At 42.0% G+C, this 19,168-nt stretch overlaps 1 protein-coding gene across 2 annotated transcripts in view; it reads right to left on the reverse strand.

Moving 5' to 3' along the window:
* The window catches only part of LRWD1 (leucine rich repeats and WD repeat domain containing 1), a 40,826-nt gene that overhangs the window by 11,857 nt on the left and 9,801 nt on the right, over positions 1 to 19,168 (reverse strand). For both annotated transcript variants that reach the window (XM_040338407.1, XM_040338406.1), the window contains exons 4-9: positions 17,708 to 17,827; positions 14,923 to 15,075; positions 13,844 to 13,948; positions 13,392 to 13,739; positions 2,150 to 2,276; positions 1,075 to 1,160 (exon numbers count right to left, since the gene is read on the reverse strand). In XM_040338407.1, the coding sequence (XP_040194341.1) occupies positions 1,075 to 1,160; positions 2,150 to 2,276; positions 13,392 to 13,739; positions 13,844 to 13,948; positions 14,923 to 15,075; positions 17,708 to 17,827 (939 nt within the window). The remainder of the gene's footprint in view (positions 1 to 1,074; positions 1,161 to 2,149; positions 2,277 to 13,391; positions 13,740 to 13,843; positions 13,949 to 14,922; positions 15,076 to 17,707; positions 17,828 to 19,168) is intronic.

Raw genomic sequence — 19,168 nt, forward strand, 5'->3', positions numbered from 1 at the left:
GAGTGCAGAACTTCTGCTCCCAGAGTGCACTCCTGTGACCTTGGAGAAAAGTAACACCAGAAAAGTTTGGTCATACTTCTCCTTTAAAGTGGTGGTAAACCCCTTTAACCTACAGGTAAGCCTAGATTAAGGCTTACCTGTAAGTGCAACAAATAGCTCCCAAACCTAAAAAAAAATTAGGAGATATTTGCAGAAAAGAAAGGCACCGATGTCTACAGCGCATGCACCATAGACATCGGGTGCAGGTGCACCGAGTGTGCCGATTCTAACGTTGATCATGCCGTTCGTGGCAGCACCCGCGCAGATGTGCCGGAGTGACATTATCGCTGTCCCGGCCAGTCACAGCGCCGGAGCACCAATACCCGGAAGTCACTACGGGTATCATGGCAGCGACGGAGGAGGTGTCCGAGGACCGCTGCGGGTGCTTCGATCTCAGGTAAGCAATTCATAATGAGCCAGTATGCATAATAGCTCATTATGCCTTTGTCTTGCAGGGTTTTTTTTTATTCTTTTTTTTAAAGAGGGTTTACTTCCTCTTTAATGCACACAAGTCACACTTTTTTCTAGACCCCACCTGCTAATTACAAACAACTTTGATTTTGAGTGTGTCTTCTTTGATTCAGCTCACACCTCAATTCACAAAGCTAACACACCTGGATTAGGATCCTTATTTTCAAAGATGCGATAGCTATTTTCAGCCAAGAACTGAGTATTTTCCCAAGTTCAAGGTCAGGGTTCCCCCAGACATGCTCATAAGTTTTTATGCTGCAGGCCAATATTTGGTAGGCCAAGCCGCACTGTTTATGTCAATGGACGCAGTCAGTCCAGCTTGGAATCGAGTCTGCACGTCTGCCCCCATAGGAAGCCCCTTGCCATGGGGGCAGACACAGAAGAGTAAGAGCAGAGAGCACTGGCGGAGGACCCCATAAGAGGAGGTTCGTGGGCCACTCTTTGCAATACTATTTCACAGAGTAGATAAGTATTACATGCTTTTTTTTTTATTGACTTTAGAGAACATTTTTTTAAGTTTTCTAAAGTTTAGTTACTTGTGGCAAGAAATCAAGGATCACTTACCTCTCCAGGAAACTTGTACTTCTTTAGAACCTTTCCAGTCTCACAGTCGATAACACAAACTGACTCGCCACCACATGTTGCGATAACTGAAAGGGTAGAGAATTCGTTACATATCGGCTTTGTAAAGTGAAACACCAGTTACAAAGGAGTACTACCATGAAAAATATTGTATGCTACTATATGAGATTACTACATGCAATGATAGTATTTAGTATATGAATTGCTTTTATTTTTCTCCACATTTCCATGATGGCCAAGCTCACCAGCAAAAGTGACAAAAACAAGTATTGGAGCACTTTAAAACGCTGCCAGTAGTGCTCATAACAGTTACCCTTTATTCTTATTATTATGCCAATTGTTTAAATCTTTTTTGGGGTTTCCTAAAAGAAGGATATATTGCTGCAACTGACTAATAAACCATCACCAATTTAGGGATGTAAACCGAACTAAACTGCAAACTGATGTAAACTGAATGTGTATTAATTTGTTTTTGCTAGGAAAAAACATGACTGAACTGAAGACAGCCATGTAAAAAGTCCCTTATGGTTACTCAAAATCCCCGTTCCATGTGAAGAAAACACCACATTTTGGAAAGAAAGAAAAAAGAAAAAAAAAAGAAAGAAATGGAAGAAAAGAAAAGCAATGCTCCTAATCCTAATAAGAGCATGGCTTATACCCTGAGATCTGTGTCCCCCATCAAATGTTCAAAGAAAGTACAATTGAAAAAAGGAATTAGCTGAATACTATCATTACATGCATTACTTGCATGCATTTTTTATACTATATTGTTTTGACTGACTGCAATTTAAGCCTCATGCAGAAGTACCATTGGGGCTCTATGATAAATCTATCCACAGGAAACAATTATAAGCTGCAGCTGTACTTGGGGTGGGTAAGTTGGTTATATGCTGGTACTTGCATACTCGCATGTACAGATGTACTCCCATCGACGCAGACTGTGCGTGTACAGCCTCATTCTGCAATTGATTTCTATAGGCAGCTGTATGCATTCTACAACCCCAGGCACCCCTGTGCCATGAGGCCCCAAAATTTTACAACTACATTTCTGCCTTACCTTTACTTGACGAAGAATCCAGAGCAGGCTCAAAAGCACAGGACCACAGCTGGGTGCGGAAATCATCGCTATTGTTATTTTTACTGTGACACTGGAGAAAATGAAGTGGCTCCACATCAAATCCTTTCTGAGAAAAGGGATATGAAAAAGCCAATGAACTGACATGTTATACATTCCAACACAAATCACACACATTTTTATTAGTACAGTTCCTTCAATTGGGGAAGATTTGATACTGTTTCACTTTGCTACCATGACACCCACCCAGATATGTGTCCATACCATCTTTACCCTACTGGGATGCTAAGACTGTTGAATGTGCAGATGTTACTATTTTAACAATATTACCCAATATCAATATGGTGGACTTCCCCTCTTTAGGTTTCAATAGTGTTTATTAGTTTTCTTCACAGACAAAAAGTAATACATATCAACGTAACTTTGTTCTATAGATAATGATTTGACAATCTGTTCACCATCACAACGTGCCATTGCCTACAAGGGTTATGACCTCCCAAATCATATATAAATCCACCATTGGCTGCTTGAAACCAAATATTTGTCACCAATTAGGTCAAGGGGAAGGGGAAAAGGGGATTTTGGGGGGGACTATTCACGGCACTGGTTAAACACAGTATAATAAAAATAACAAGTATTTATTGAACATAAAACAGGTATCATAAAGCAACATTTAAAAACAATCCCCACGTTGCACAACAGTAAGTTATACACAAACTATATCTGCATGTAAGGAGTTGATCGCCTCGACCGGTTTCGCGGTAGTGTACCGCTTCTTCAGGAGGGGGTTTGTCTACAAGATATGCATAAAACATATAAATATACAAGCAAGTTTATACAGTAGTTGTAAACATTTTATAACATAATCCAAGCAGCATGCCATATAATGGAGTGAAAATGGTAAGTCAGATCATTATCCATCCATTGGGCCCTTGTTCTGATTGCTTTGCATGACTAACTGGCCCTCTGCCTTCTAATTCCCTCAGCTGGAACCAGTGCATTGCACTGCCTATACCCTGGCAGTTGAGCAAACTCTAGAATGGACTGACAGAGACTGTCTTTCTGTGCCCCAGTTAAATCAAGTATATAGAACTTGTATACAGCTATGGTAAGGACCCATCAGGGTCTACCTATATAAATATTATTAGATTGCTTGGTGATTGGTTTCTTTAACTTTTGATTCCTTGGATATTCCTTGCACTCCCTTAACATTATATTTTCACGTTCACTTCAGTCACTCTGCATGTATGCACAACTAAACATAATTACTTATCACTCCAATCTTTTTATTTATTTTTCCTCACTTTCCCCCTCCTCCCCATTCCTTTCCTGGCCCACCCCCCCCCCCTCCCTTTCCTTTTTTCATCTTTATCTCACCTTAATTCCTGTTCCCCCCTTCCCCTTTCTCTTCTATCCCGTTCTTTCTTTTTGTTCTCCCCCCCTATTCCCTTTTCTTCCCCTCCCCAGTCCCCATCCTCCATCTCCCTCTAACCATCCCGGCCCTTTTCCCCCCCCCATCCCCGTTTTTTCTTCCTGCCCCTTCCTTTACTACCAACTTCTTTAATACAACTTTTTCCATCTCAGCATTTTCAGAATAATTTACTCTTATGGTGTCACTACATATACCCACTCTCCCCTCTCCCTCCCCTCACTCTTTCTTGTCCCCTTCTTCTCCCTTTCTCCCCCCCCTTCTGTCCCTCCCCTTTCCCTCCCTTGCCCCATTACCATCCCCCGCCCCCTTCCCCCCATACCCCCCTTCTTTCATTCCACTCCCAATCTTTCACTCTCCTTAATCAACCTTTGCCACTGTGATATATCACTCCCACACACTCCACGGTGATCCCCACCCTATTAAATAACTGACCACCTCGCTACATATGAAATTATCAATTTTATTCCTTAATAGAGCCCGTTCTAAATAAATATATCCCCCTCCTTGCGCCAAAGAAGGTTTTCAACTGGGTTCCTGGCTCGATCAATTGACCAGTCTGGGTGAGTTTTTCACTCCATTATATGGCATGCTGCTTGGATTATGTTATAAAATGTTTACAACTACTGTATAAACTTGCTTGTATATTTATATGTTTTATGCATATCTTGTAGACAAACCCCCTCCTGAAGAAGCGGTACACTACCGCGAAACCGGTCGAGGCGATCAACTCCTTACATGCAGATATAGTTTGTGTATAACTTACTGTTGTGCAATGTGGGGATTGTTTTTAAATGTTGCTTTATGATACCTGTTTTATGTTCAATAAATACTTGTTATTTTTATTATACTGTGTTTAACCAGTGCCGTGAATAGTCCCCCCCAAAATCCCCTTTTCCCCTTCCCCTTGACCTAATTGGTGACAAATATTTGGTTTCAAGCAGCCAATGGTGTCTTAATTAGTTAGGTCTCCTTATTTTACATACTAATTGGGATGAAGGCACATATTTACTTCTTATACTCTTAGTATAAAAGAGACCATACTCATTCCTTTTTTCTAATATATAAATCCACATCATACAATTGGCAAATTAGACGTTAGTAAACAACACTGACTTCCCCTCTTTAATTACCATGAATATTGATGTTTGTTAAGCATGTCAAGTACCAGTGATTCATAAAACTACAAAAAAGACAAAAGAGCGGAGGGCGCACCGACCTAGTGTGATACTGATAAAATGAATTTATTCAAAATGTTAAAATCAATCATTATACTCACAATGTGGAGTTTAAAATCAGGCTTTAAAAGACAGTGCAGCAGATATCCAGCAACATCAGTGGAACCCGATAATCACTTGAACCAACAAACGATGTTACAGCTGACGCTTTTCGGGGGCGTACCCCTTTCTTCAGAGCTGAGTGGTCTGCAGTGCTCCCTGGGAGGTATAGGTGCTCTGAGAGGTAGAGGGGAGTGTGGGGGAGGTGCCTCAGGTGAGCCCCCCCTCCTTTGTGGGAGGAGCAATCCACGACCCTGACCTATCAGCACATGCATATCTGTGCACATGTGTATATATATTTCCACAAGCACCACGGCGAGGGAGCACTGCAGACCACTCAGCTCTGAAGAAAGGGGTACGCCCCTGAAACGCATCAGCTGTAACATCGTTTGTTGGTTCAAGTGATTATCGGTTTCCACTGATGTTGCTGGATATCTGCTGCACTGTCTTTTAAAGCCTGATTTTAAACTCCACATTTTGAGTATAATGATTGATTTTAACATTTGAATAAATTCACTTTATCAGTATCACACTAGGTCGGTGCGCCCTCCGTTCTTTTCTCTTTTTTGTAGTTTTATGAATTCCCACGATTCTGAGGAGGGCTGCAAGACTCTAGAAGATATCTTTTAATTGAACTACACCACCCCATAGCACTTTCCGAAAATACCAGAGCGTAGGAGACTTGTTTCTGTATAAGTACCAGTGATTGCTCAGTCAGAGATTGGCGCCATGTTATAGGTGCAGTTTCTGTATATGGAATTAAGTGTATGTAAACAAAACATTCAATTATTTATATTGCCACCATTTATGTTCTTTGTCATCATGAGCTTCATCTAAAGTCCCACCTACCCCCCATATGCATCACTGCAGTTTACCGCCGCAGTGTAGCGTTTTTTGTTCAAATGACAGGGATGGAGCTGCATGACTCTACCTAGTCATGACCTCATATAAAGTCCCACTCTCCCCCTTCTTGCTCACTTCCTGTTTAGGTAAAAACTTAAAAATTCAGTTTTAGCCTTAGTGATAATAGAGAGGAGCAATCTCCCCAGCAGGGACACAAAACAATAAAAACCTGACAGGGAATTGACTCCCCGCCTTCACAGCAGATTTAATATCAACCATGTGACTCAGGCTCAAAGACCTTGTTCACAAGGGTTTTAGCTTGTATAAGAGCAATGTGTACAGCAAGCTTTTGCAAAGCATTTTCAAAAAAAAAAAAAAAAAAAAAGATAGTTTTCTATTTAAGATACATTAATAAAGTTTATTCAGCATGAAATGGAGCTTAGTTGCCGGGGGGGGGGGGGCCGTTGGGCCATCCCTCCTTTTTCTTTTTTTTTTTTTTCAAGGGGAAGGGAAGGAAGATTTTTTATTTTTTTTCTTCCTTTCTCCTTCCTCCAGGGCCGCTCCCATCTATTTTTCCCTCTCTTCTTTTTATGGAGCAAGTTTTGATCCCTCGGGGAGTTTAGTCAACTAGTTTTTTTTCAGTGGTTGGAAGGAGCTGCGGGGAGTTCCCTCACCGGGAAATGCGCGGGTGAAGTTCCCCTACTAGGTCAACACTCATAGGGTATAGCGAGTGTAAAAGCAGTGGCTTATAGATATCTCCGGAGGAAGGGGAGGGGGGTTTATGATCTCCTCCTCGCCGTTCGTTGATATCAAATAGAGTAGGGAAGGGGTGGGTTTTTTGTTTTTTTGTTTTTTGTTTTATCTCTCTTTTTACTTTTTCTTTTTTCTTTTCCTCGCCCCCCTCGTCCCCCCCGCGGACTCCCAGGTTGTGACTTGATCCGTTTCCACGGGTACCTTACTGACTAGGAGATGGATTCCCTGGCTGTGATATCAATAAATGTCAAGGGTTTAAATATACCCGAAAAAAGGAAGATTTTGGTACAAGACTTGAAAAAAAGGGGAAGTAATATTGCTTTGATACAAGAGACCCATTTTAAAACGGGAGGGCCGTTCTATCTGGCAAGTGGATCGTTTCCATGGGTGTATCATGCGACGAACCCAGAGGCCAAAAGAGGAGGAGTTTCTATTCTGATCTCAAAAAACACCCCGTGGTTATTTACAGAATCACTGGTGGACCCAGGGGGGAAGTATTTAGTGTTGAAAGGGACTATAGCAGGCATGGTAACTACTCTGGCCACCTTTTATTCCCCTAATACACAACAAGATAGTTTCTTGAAAAAGTTCTTGGATGATCTGGCAGGTTTTCGGGAAGGTCAGTTGTTGATGGGAGGAGACCTGAATATGCCATTAGACCCAAAGGTAGATACATCAACTGGTGGATCCTCAGTCACGGGGGGTACTAGGAAACAAATTCAACATATGTTACAACAGGCGAGATTAATAGACGTATGGAGATTGATGCACCCCGGGGAACGAGACTACTCCTATTACTCTATCCCACATAAGAGTTATTCACGCATAGATTACTATTTTATTCCACATAACCAGTTACACTCGGTAAAAGAGGTTGGAATAGGGGAGATTACGTGGACAGATCACGCCCCAATTTCTTTGAGGTACGCGTTAGCAGACTCCCGGTCCCTGGGGCCTGGACCATGGAGATTGAACGAGAGTTTACTGCAGGTGGAGCCTATTTTAGAGGAGATACGGAGGGAAATAAAGTGGTATTTTGAGACTAATGAGACCTCGGATTGTAATCTGGGAGTGGTTTGGGAGGCCCACAAGGCGGTAATAAGGGGGGTCCTGATGAAGCATGGGGCAAGGATCAAGAGGGAAAGGGAACTAAAGGTAACAACCTTAATGACAGAAATTGTAGATCTGGAAACAAGACATAAACAGTACCCCACTCCAGAGTTAGAACGGGACTTACGGGCGGCTCGTAGACAGATTTCAGAAATACTTTTATATAGAGCTAAAAGGGCCATACAAAGTGGTAAAAGGCAGAACTACGAATTCGGGAACAAAAGTGGAAAACAACTGGCAAATTTACTAAAGGAACAACAGATTAAGACCTACATTCCAATGATTCAGGGGACAGGTGGAGAGAAAACGGTGTTACCTAAAGAAATTGCAGGGAGTTTTGGAGAATATTATAGTTCCCTATACAACCTACAAACAAATTCACAGGACCGGGTGGGAATGGATAACTATATAACCTCCTCGGGCATCCAGAGTTTAACGCCAGAAATGAGCCAAGAGATGGAAAAACCCATTACATTAGAGGAACTACAGGAGGCAGTGAAGAAGGGGAAAGGGGGGAAAGCACCCGGGCCGGACGGATATACCATCCAGTATTATAGAGCCTTTTTACCAGAGCTGGGCCCATATATGATAAAAATGTTTAATGATTTAGGGGAATCGGGCACTTTTCACCCCGACTCATTAAAAGCGGTAATAGTGGTTATTCCTAAAGAAGGAAAGGATCCCTCCCAAAGGGGGAGTTACAGACCGATCTCTTTGTTGAACGAAGATTTGAAGCTCTTTGCTAAGATCCTAGCAGGGAGGGTCCAACATAATGTACCAGGACTTGTCCATAAAGACCAGGTGGGATTTGTGCAGAAGCGGGAGGCCCGAGATAACACGGTTAAGACTATGAACCTGATCCATCTGGTTAGCGCTTCCCGAACCCCATGTGTCTTTGTAGGGACGGATGCAGAAAAAGCATTCGACCGGATAAATTGGCAATTTATGTTTGCAGTGCTGAGACACATGGGGTTCGGTAGAAAGATGTTGCAATGGATTGCAAGTAGCTACACACATCCAGAGGCGCAGGTTAGAGTAAATAGAGTTTTGTCGTCACCCTTTAAACTCTCTAATGGGACAAGGCAGGGATGTCCTCTCTCGCCGTTATTATTTGCTCTGACAGTGGAGCCCCTTCTGAGTAAAATACGGTTGAATAACGGTGTTAAAGGGGTGTCTTTGAGAGGTGCAGAGTACAAATGTTCAGCATACGCGGATGACATGATGTTTAGTTTAACTAGCCCAATGGAATCCCTCCCCAATCTAATACAAGAACTGAGTGAATATGGAGAGTGGTCAAATTTTAAGATTAACTATGATAAATCGGAGGCAATGGGAGTGGCGATCCCAGGGAGAGATTTAAAGTTATTGAAATTAAAGTACAGATTTAGATGGTCAGATACCTCCCTCACGTATTTGGGCACATCCATCCCGGCGGACCTAACACAAGTTTTTAAACTTAATTATGTACCTTTACTGTCTAAAATACGGGTCCTCCTGGATGGATGGCAGAGGGGGTTCCATTCGTGGTTTGGGCGATCCAGTATCGTCAAAATGAGTGTGCTGCCCAAGTATCTGTACCTCTTTCAGACACTCCCGGTCGCAATACCGAAATCCTTTTTTAAGCAAACACAGTCCCTTATTAATAGATTTATTTGGGCGAATAAACGCCCAAGAATTAAGGCTCGGGTAATGTCATTAGCCAAACGGGATGGAGGAATAGCGGCCCCAGACATCTATAGATATTACCAGGCGGCGTTATTATGTCGACTTGTTGATTGGAGCAGACACGTAGGGGACAAGCTATGGCCAGGGTTGGAGCAAGATCAGTGCGACTGTATACTGCAGAGGGCAGCATGGTGTTACCAGGGGCTCCCAAATGATGTCAAGAAACACCCGTTGATAGCTTATGAGCCACCCGAAGGGTGGGACCTATTTGCTAGAGGGATACTATCAACGGATGATTCACCACTTTTCCCAATCTTGGGAAACCCACAGTTTAAACCAGGCTGGATGAAAGGACCATTTAGTAAATTAATAGAGCAGGGGTGGTTCCAGGCTTCGCACTTCTTGAAGGAGGGGGCCTGGACTACTCGACAGGAGATGATATCGGGTGAGCTACCCTATCAACTCGATTTTTGGCGGTCTTTACAATTACAACATTATTTTAACACCTTGAAATCCCCAATTAGTTACGGGCGAACTTTGACAAGGTTTGAGAGGTACTGCAGCGGGGGAGGGACCCTACGGCACCCTTTATCGAGAATTAGAGAGTTACTGAATACCCCAACAGAGGAATTTCAGATACCCTTCTTCCATAAATGGGAGCGTGAACTGGGGAGACCTTTTACAGATGAACAAAAGAACAAAATAATTCGGAATATTTTTGAAACATCTATGTGTGTAAAGACACAAGAGATGAACTATAAAGTCCTGTCACAGTGGTACCGGACACCGGAGGTATTGAACAAGTGCTATCCAGACATGGTAGATAGATGCTGGAGGTGTGGGAAGAGGGGAGGAACCCTAATGCATATTTTCTGGGCCTGCCCTAAGATTTTAAACTATTGGGGTAGGGTCCGGGAAATAACACAGAGATTTAGTGGGACGCAGCTACCAGACGAATGGTCTTTTTATCTGTTGCAAGATACAGAGATGTCAGCAAGACGATATAAGAGAACAATGACCTGCCACCTTTTAAATGCTGCCCGAGCATGCATACCAGGGACATGGAAGCAGACATCCCCTCCAACTATAAGGATGTGGCTTAATAGAGTTGAAAGTCTGAACAGAATGGAGGATTTGGTTTGGACCTCTAGGCAAAAACGGAGGGTATATTTAGAAACATGGGCAGAGTGGAACATATTTAGATATTCGGAGGAGGGAAAGGCCTTGATGGATGCGGATTGAGGGAGGGGTGGACGCGGGGGGACCTGTTGGGGGGAGGAATAATGAGCTTTTTTTTATTTATTTTTTTATTTTTTTGTTTTTTCTCTCTCTTTGTTTTTTTTTTTTTTTTGGGGCTTGTTTGTTTAGTTGGGGGGGGGGGGGGTATAGGGGAGGTAAGGCAGGAGGAACAGATTAGTTGCCCCAAGCCCGACGGGATATGGATTTCCCGTCGGACAGGTGGCAAAAGGGAAGGAGGGCAAAATGGTATTAGGGGAGCGGACCAACAAAGTAGATTTGGGGTAGCATGGAAGGAACAAGTATAGGAAGAGAGATAATGTAACATATTATGAGCCTCTTTTCTTCCCCCAAAAGAGATCCACTTCCCCTTTACTTTTTGTTTTTATTTTTTCTAAAGGAATTGTTATGAAGATAATACTGTTACTTATGTATTGACTGATTTAAACCAGAGGAATGCCTCCTAGGTTTCTGTATACTCTTGCTTTGCTAAAAAAAAAAAACAATAAAAGAAGATTGAAAGAAATGGAGCTTAGTTATGTAGCATCAGGCTGCATATTCTGCAATGTTTACATTTTTTTTTTACTCATTCAATGAATCCAAGCTCTGCATGCTGAGATAACATGCACTGCATTGATGCATTCACACAATTTTACAGTAACCATGAGATAAAACAAAGTTCAGGAATTTTCCTTTATCCCATTGTTTTTCAAATCAAAATACACTAAAAACTGTATGATTGAATCGGTTCTGATATCGCCAATTAACTAATCTGACAGCTTGTTATTCTAAATAGGAAACCTTCATTTTGTTTAATTTTAACTACCACCAAGAATAAGTCCTTACATTTAAAGAGCACCCGTCATTTCAGATCCATCATGGCAGCGCCTGTTAGCGGGCATCCACTCACCTGCTGCTGCCACGTCCCTCACCTTGTTGTGTCACTGCAGCATCACCAGCAGTCCCATTAAAGTGAACGGGACTGTCGGTGAGTCAACAGCAGGTCAGAGGAAGAGCCGCTACAGGACAGGTGACAGTTGCTCTTTAAAAATTATGATTTAAATTAAATCCACCTCAGAGTACTGACTATCTTTTTTTTTTTTTAAAGGGGTTTTATTTGCCATACACATAACTAGGTTTGTACCGATACCGAGCATTTGCAGAAGTACTTGTGCAAATGCTCCAATGCTTGACCCGATACTTGGCAGGAGGCCAGTACACCAGGCATCCTCAGTGTAGCAGGGGCGGGCAGCCTAGTAGATGATCGGTGCAGCGATGGGGGCAGTTACAAGTTTCGATCTCCCTGTATAGCTTTTCTGAGAGCCGCTTCTCCTCCTCACCCTCCCACTACTGACATGCCACACCTCCTCAGTGCCACCTATCAGTGTTGCATATTAGTGCCACTGTCACATGAGATTAAATTAAAAGTAATCAGTATCGACGAGTACTTTTTTTTGAGGGGGGGGTATTGATACTTGTACTCGGTCTTAAAAATAAAATAAAAAAGTGGAATCGGTGCAACCCTACACATGACAAGTACGTTCTTTGCACAAGTGAATAGATACATTCCATGTGTTACAGAGCTTATAGAGAGACATTACACAGTCAAATAAGGAATGTGTTAGCAAAAGATCAAGTTAAACAAGAGTATGGTATCTCACAGCCAGATTAAATCTTGCTGCTTAAATACACATGAAAGTTCTGTAGCGTTCTTAGTTGTATGACATCCATATGTATAACGTAATACAAAGAAAACAAACTGCAATATTCTAAATTGAACAAAAATAAAAGTGCATTTGATTTCTTGCATGAAATGGAAGAGGAGAGATCCCCGCATTGCATGTCTCAAGTCAAGTAAGCCCAGTGAACCGTAAATCAAAGTATAAGTAAAAGCAATTACCATCTTCTACCCAAGGGTCAAATGCCGGACATGTGACCTGATCCACCATGCATAATTTATTTGGTGTCCAGGGTCTCTTCTGAATCCACCCACCTAAACCATATTTTGTTACAATTTTGGGGACCACCACAAGCCTCATAGGTCATTCTATTTAAAAGGCAGGTCTGAATCAAGCAATTTTTTTTTTTTTACACACTTCAATACCAACCCAGTCAGAGCGGATCCACTGGATCGCTATCACCTTCCTCTCTGGGTTGCATTTATTGGGCAGGTTGAAACTGTCTGCAATAAAAGCAGATTAGCAATATTGACTTAAAGCGGAGTTCCACCCAAAAGAGGAAACTTCTGCTTCAAGTACTCCTTGCCCCCTTACATGCCACATTTGGCATGTAATTATTTTATTTTTTGGTGGGGGGTCTTTGTTTTTAAGGGGACTTCCTGTCCCACTTCCTCCTTGGCAACTTCTCCTCTCCCCCTAGGCGGCCCCTCCTTCCAAGCGATCTCCTGGGACACGTGACAGGTCCCAAAATATCGCCTATCCAGTCCGAGTGTGCAGCGTGATTCGCACATGTGCAGTGCACGCCCGGCCATGAAGCCACAAGCTGTCATGGCCGGAAGCCCACAGTTCCAATGCAGGTGCCGAGGAAAGGAGCTGGCCTCCGTGCGGCCGCATCGCTGGACCGTGGGACAGGCGAGTGGCCGTTTATTAAAAAGTCAGCAGCTATAGCCCAGAACTCCGCTTTAAGTCCTAAATACACTCTATATAGGACATTATCCATTTGTAGTTGTAAATTTGTTCAAAAACCAATTACAATGTTTTATCTAGCCAACATGGAACTCATAGTGGATGAGGGCTGCAAATGAAGCCCAAAAACCCATACAGGTGTCTTCCAAAAAAAAAAGAACTGATATGCAGAGAGTCAGACACCATAATGGCTTCACCTCAGTCTGGAAGTGATAGGTACTTCTTTCCTTACAAAGACACAATAAAAAAAAAAATCCAGCACTTACTTTTTTTAGTTCCCTCTTCTGTCTCCCATGGTCTACTGATCTCTTCTCATCGGGTTCTTTTTGTGATGGTGTGCTCCTTAGATTGATTTTTTGAGGTGTTGACATGCCACGCTTAGCAGGTTCCTTAACGGGTGTAACGTTTGATTTATTCTTAAATGGAGAAAGTGGAAAATTTGGTTTATTTCTGGATGGTGAAGATCTGTGTGGGCTTTCCTGAAGTTTAGAGGATGACCTTGTAGGTGTTAAAGCAAGTGAGAGCACATCATTTGTCCGGAGGTGCTTTGTAGGAGTTCCTAATGCAAGGTCTAATTCACCAGTACGCCTTTTCTTACCAGGAGTTATCAGAATCTTTAGGAAAGAAAACACAAAATTTCAATCATAATTAAAAAGGGAATGTAAAGTATTTTAAATCGGCAATAAATAAATAAAAAAAAGAACTGGCTTGTGCTTACCTCTGTATTATCATCATTTGAAGATACTGGTTCAGGTTGTGGCTCTGCATCCTTTTTCTTATTACACAACAATGAAGAAATTAATTCTTCTGCAATTATATTCACCTGTTTGACAAGTAAAAAGAAAGCTAGATTAAACGGAAAACGGAAAGTGCCCAGTGTTTTTATGTCAGCTGTATGTTCCTCACTAGATAGGCAGGCAAAGAGCTTGATGGACAAAATAAAAAAAACAATAACTTCTTATTGACTGAAGCCAAAAACGAATGGCCTCAAGACAACAGATTGTAACCTGTTTCTTTATACAGTAAAACCATAATTCGATCCAGAAACATGATTGTGATCCAAAGCACTTGTATATCAAAGCATTTTTTTACAGGGTATAAAAAGAGAAGAAAGGCGCCTCTAAGCGTAGCAATAAGTTGCTAAATGTTGTACCTTCATTAAATGTAACCATATTGCTACACTTATGCCCTGTACACACGATCGGTTCATCCGATGAGAACGGTCTGATGGATTTTTTCATCAGATATCCGATGAAGCCGACTTTCATCAGTCGTACCTACACACCATCAGTTAAAAAAACGATCGGGTCAGAACGCGGTGACGTAAAACACGACGACGTGCTGAGAAAAATTAAGTTCAATGCTTCCAAGCATACGTCGACTTGATTCTGAGCATGCGTGGATTTTTAACCGTTGGACGTGCCTACAGACGATCGTTTTTTTCTATCGGTTTTTTAACCATCAGATCATTTTAAAACAAGTTCTACGTTTTTTTACCGATGGATAAAAAAACGATCGGGCCCACACACAATCGGTTCGTCTGATGAAAACGGTCCGTTTTTATCAGACAAACCGATTGTGTGTACGCAGCATTAGAGGCTCCTCTCCTCTTTTATACTCAGTTGTGACATGACGCTACTCTTATATTAAGACATCGCTTGTATATCAAGGCAACATTAATAAAAACATTTTGCTTGTCTTGCAAAACGCTCTCAAACCAAGTTACTCTCAAACCAAGGTTTTACTGTAAATTGATTTAGGATAAACATCAGCAACCAACAATCTATTAAGTCTTACTTTCCACTTGGTAAAGTCTTTGAGAGAGTTGGGACCATACTTCACATGATTTACCACTGTCTTCAGAAACTCCTTACTGACAGATTTAATCATGGCTGGGGTGGGCTTATCAGGCAACTTGTCCTTGTAGCTCTTCTCCCAGTAGGTTTTGACCTAAGAGACAACAACATGAAAAAACATATCCTTACAAAAAAAATAATCAGCTGCTGCATCTCTGTAGCACGACAGTGTTTTATATGAATGATTAAAAAAAGCTTACAGTTGAATTCTAGCCTTACTTTTCAGTCTTGTACAGGGTACTGAAACTGCCTACTCTCCAGCGAGTCAGAGAGAGCCTGCATTATTTCCTGACAGGACGATGTCCAGCATCATCTACATCTTTCCTCCCCAGCCTACCTTATTTCCTGCCCTTCCCCCTTTTAGCCTGCTAGCATAGCATAGAGAGACCTAGGGCTAACATAAGGCATTAGGAGGTGAAAAGAGGAATTAGGTAAGGCAGATTAAAATTCAGCTTGAATATTTAACCACTTCAGCCCCAGAAGATTTGGCTGCTCAATCACCAGGCCATTTTTTGCAATACTGCACTGCGTCGCTTTAACTGACGATTGCGTGGTCGTGTGACGCTGTACCCAAACAAAACTGACATCTCCCCCCCCCCCACCCACAAATATCTGCGGTTTTTATTTGCTGCGCTTTAAAAAAAAATGTAAAAAAAAAAATAAAAAAAAAAAAAAATAAAAAACACACCCCACAATATTTTGTACTTTGGGGATATTTATTATAGCAAAAAAGTACAAAATATTGTGGGGTGTGTTTTTTTTTTTTTTTTTTTATATAAAATTGGGGATATTTATTATAGCAAAAATTTTATATAAAAAAAAAAAAAAAATTTCCTCAGTTTAGGCCGATATGTATTTCTCTACAAATTTTAGGTGAAAATCGCAATAAGCGTATATTGATTGGTTTGCGCAACAGTTATAGCGTCTAAAAAATGGGGGATAGATTTATGGAATTTTTATTATTTATTTTTGGGACCATTGACAATTATATAGCAATCCGTGCTATAAAAATGCACCAATTACTGTGTAAATGTCACTGGCAGGGAATGGGTTAAAACTGGGGGCGATCAAGGAGTTAACCGCGTTCCCTTGTGTGTGTTCTAAGTGTAGGGGGATGGGACCGACTAGAGAAGATGACAGATTGTGTGTTCCTACTAGCTAGGAACACACAATCTCTCTCTCGCTCTCTCCTCAGCTCACAGAACAGGGATTTGTGCGTTTTTTTCACACACGCACACGCACACACACACACACACACACACAGCCCCAGAAGATTTGGCTGCCCAATCACAGGCCATTTTTTGCAATACTGCACTGCATCGCTTTAACTGACAGTTGCGTGGTCGTGCCGGCGATCACACGTGACCGCAACCATCGCGCATCGGCACCCCTACAGCGGGCGTCTGCTATCCCTGCTTAAAAGGCACTGACGTACAGCTATGACGGTCTGCAGGAACGTGCCGACCTCCCGCACTACAATGATGACGGCTGGTCGGCAAGCGGTTTAAGAAGAGCTTCAGCTTTTCCTCCCCAAAACAGATGCATTGTGCATGTAAATTAATTATAACCCCACTGTCAGTTTATGTGCAACTTGCATCCTTTAGCTGTATATAGCAGATTTCTGTGATGTCATCCCTCCTCTGGTTGCAGGTCTAAGTTCCTGTTTTCTTTGCTTTTCCAGTCCTAATACATGTCCCATGATCCTTTGAGCCTCAGTAGCTCCGAGGCAGGCTATAGGAGTCATTTGTACCAGGACTGGGAATTGAGGTGGGTGAATAATAGGGTTAGGGTCAGATCACACCAGATGCAGTTCCGTGCACATTTTTTTCTGCACCAAAATGCATACACAGTGTTTTCCATGTATTCCAATGGTGCAGAAACTGACTGCATGGTGTGAACTAGAGCCATTGTTTGCATGGAAAAAAGCACACTGAAATGCGTCTGGTCTGAACTGGACCTTAATGTGGATGTTTCTGGGGCTTCATGTGGGCGGTGAAAGGTGCAAATGTATTCTTCCTCCACATGTGTCACTCCGGTCTTGCAGCATAACAAAGAATAATGACTTACTGCAAGACTACAGAGGTAGGGCTATGGGGGGTTATTAGGAAGGCATTTCCTTTATATGTAAATTAATCAATTAATAGCAAGCAGGGCAGGATTCTCCTTGTTTATACTGGTCAGCATACTTAACTGGGCAGGACTGAATTTTGATTGCGATTCATTCAATCCTGCCCAACAGCAGCAGCACAGCTAGCTTTCAGAACAGACTGTGTATGAAGGCGTTTCCTTCCTGAATAATCCTGTGATCTGTGAGGTGGGACTCTTCCTGAAGGTGTGACTGGGCAGAATTGAATGCCAATTAGTCTAATCAACCTCAACCTGATGTATTCAATCCCACCCACCAGAACTGTGAAGGAAGTTACATCATTAGTCTGAAAGACTATAAAAGGGAATGCAGGAAGTGGCTGTGGAAGGGATATAGAGTGTCACATGATGCAAAGTCACAACTAAATCCAAAATACTAGGGGATCCCCAAACAACAGAGTAACATGGTACAAAAGGTATGATCTATGCTGGCATTGATCATTCCATTCAGTTTACATGAAAAAGAAAGTTAGAATTCAGCTTCAAACATAGGTGTATATTCTTAGTCTAAAGCAAATGATCTTTTCTATGCCCTTGTTGGCCTATTGCTAGCTGCTGTTTTCTAGGAGCAGTGCACTTACCCTGGAGGTTAATTCTCTGTGGTTGACAAACCGGACATGATTAGCCAGAGATGTTATATCTTTATTATTCAATCGTCGCAGTTTAGGTAGAAGACAGAACACCTTGTAATTATCGCTGACCTAAATTAGGTAAGAAACATTAAAAACAATCATAAAAGTGCTCAATATACTGAAAGCTGGAACAAAAAAAAGTGTTAATTAATCCAGTACTTAGCTAGGATAGGAAATGTAGCATTTGTAAGCAGGAGCTCAAGAATATAAACCTTTTATGCTTCATACACACGGATAGCACAGACCTCCCAGCCACAATTAGAGAAGAATTAGAAGATATGGCTGTACATGATTATGCACTGGGGGTTGCACAAAGCACCCTCATTGACGCATGCTTTAAACACACAGGAAGGTTGATTTGCTAAAGCCAAATATATTTTGCACTTCAAGTGCATTTGCTCTAGATCTGAGATTAAGCAAAAAATGCTGTTTTTTATTTTCCTTGCATGCGATTGAGTATTCTTTGCAAAGTGAAGCTTTACCCCATTTACAAAGTTTTGAAGCAAGTGCACAGTAAATTTTCCTTTAGTAAATTAACCCCACTACCTGTGTTAGGAGCATACGTTCGTGTGTGTGTGCGCTTTACACAACCCTGATTCATAACTACGTACAGCCGCATCTTCTAATTCATTTCCATGGGCTAAAGCAGTGGTCCTCAACCCTGTCCTCAGGGTCCACAAACAGGCCAGGTTTGCAACATAACTGAAATACATTACAGGTGATATAACCTGGCCTGTTAGTGGGCCCTGAGGACAGGGTTGATGACCACTGGGCTAAAGTACATGGTGGCAGCGGGTCCCAGGAGAGTGCTTATTCAGGCTCTGCATCCTGTACGGCTATATAAAAAAAAAAAAAAAAAACATTGCCACTGCTAACCTCCTTCTGAAAATATGAATGGACCATTATGTTGATCGTCTAGCTTCAATTGAAGTGAATGTAAAGCCTAGATTTTTTTTTAAATGAAAACAAAAAACTTGTTATACTTGCCTGCTTTGTGCTATGGTTTTGCATAGAGCAGCCCCGAACCTACTCCTCTGGGGTACCCGGTTGATGCTCCAGGCTCCGTCTTTTCTCTATATCTCAATAACAAGCCACTTGCTATGGTGACACACCTATGGGCTGGCTTCCAAGCCACGCTGCCTGTGTCCAAAGACATGTGGCTTAGCCCCTCACTCACAGCATTTTAGGATGGAGTAAGGGGAATAGTTAGTGGGGTGTTTTTCCCTTAAATGCAGGGAATGCATTAAGGCAAAAAAAAAAAAAAACACCCAGCCCTTTGAACCTCTTTAATCAGTGTTACAGATCCAAAACAAATATGCTCCAACGAGCAGGGCCCTCCGATTCCTACTGTATTGTATTTGTACTGTCTACCCTCAAGCTGTAAAGCACTGCGTAAACTGTTGGTGCTAT

This window comes from Rana temporaria, chromosome 2, assembly GCF_905171775.1.
Source record: "Rana temporaria chromosome 2, aRanTem1.1, whole genome shotgun sequence".
Taxonomy (NCBI): domain Eukaryota; kingdom Metazoa; phylum Chordata; class Amphibia; order Anura; family Ranidae; genus Rana; species Rana temporaria.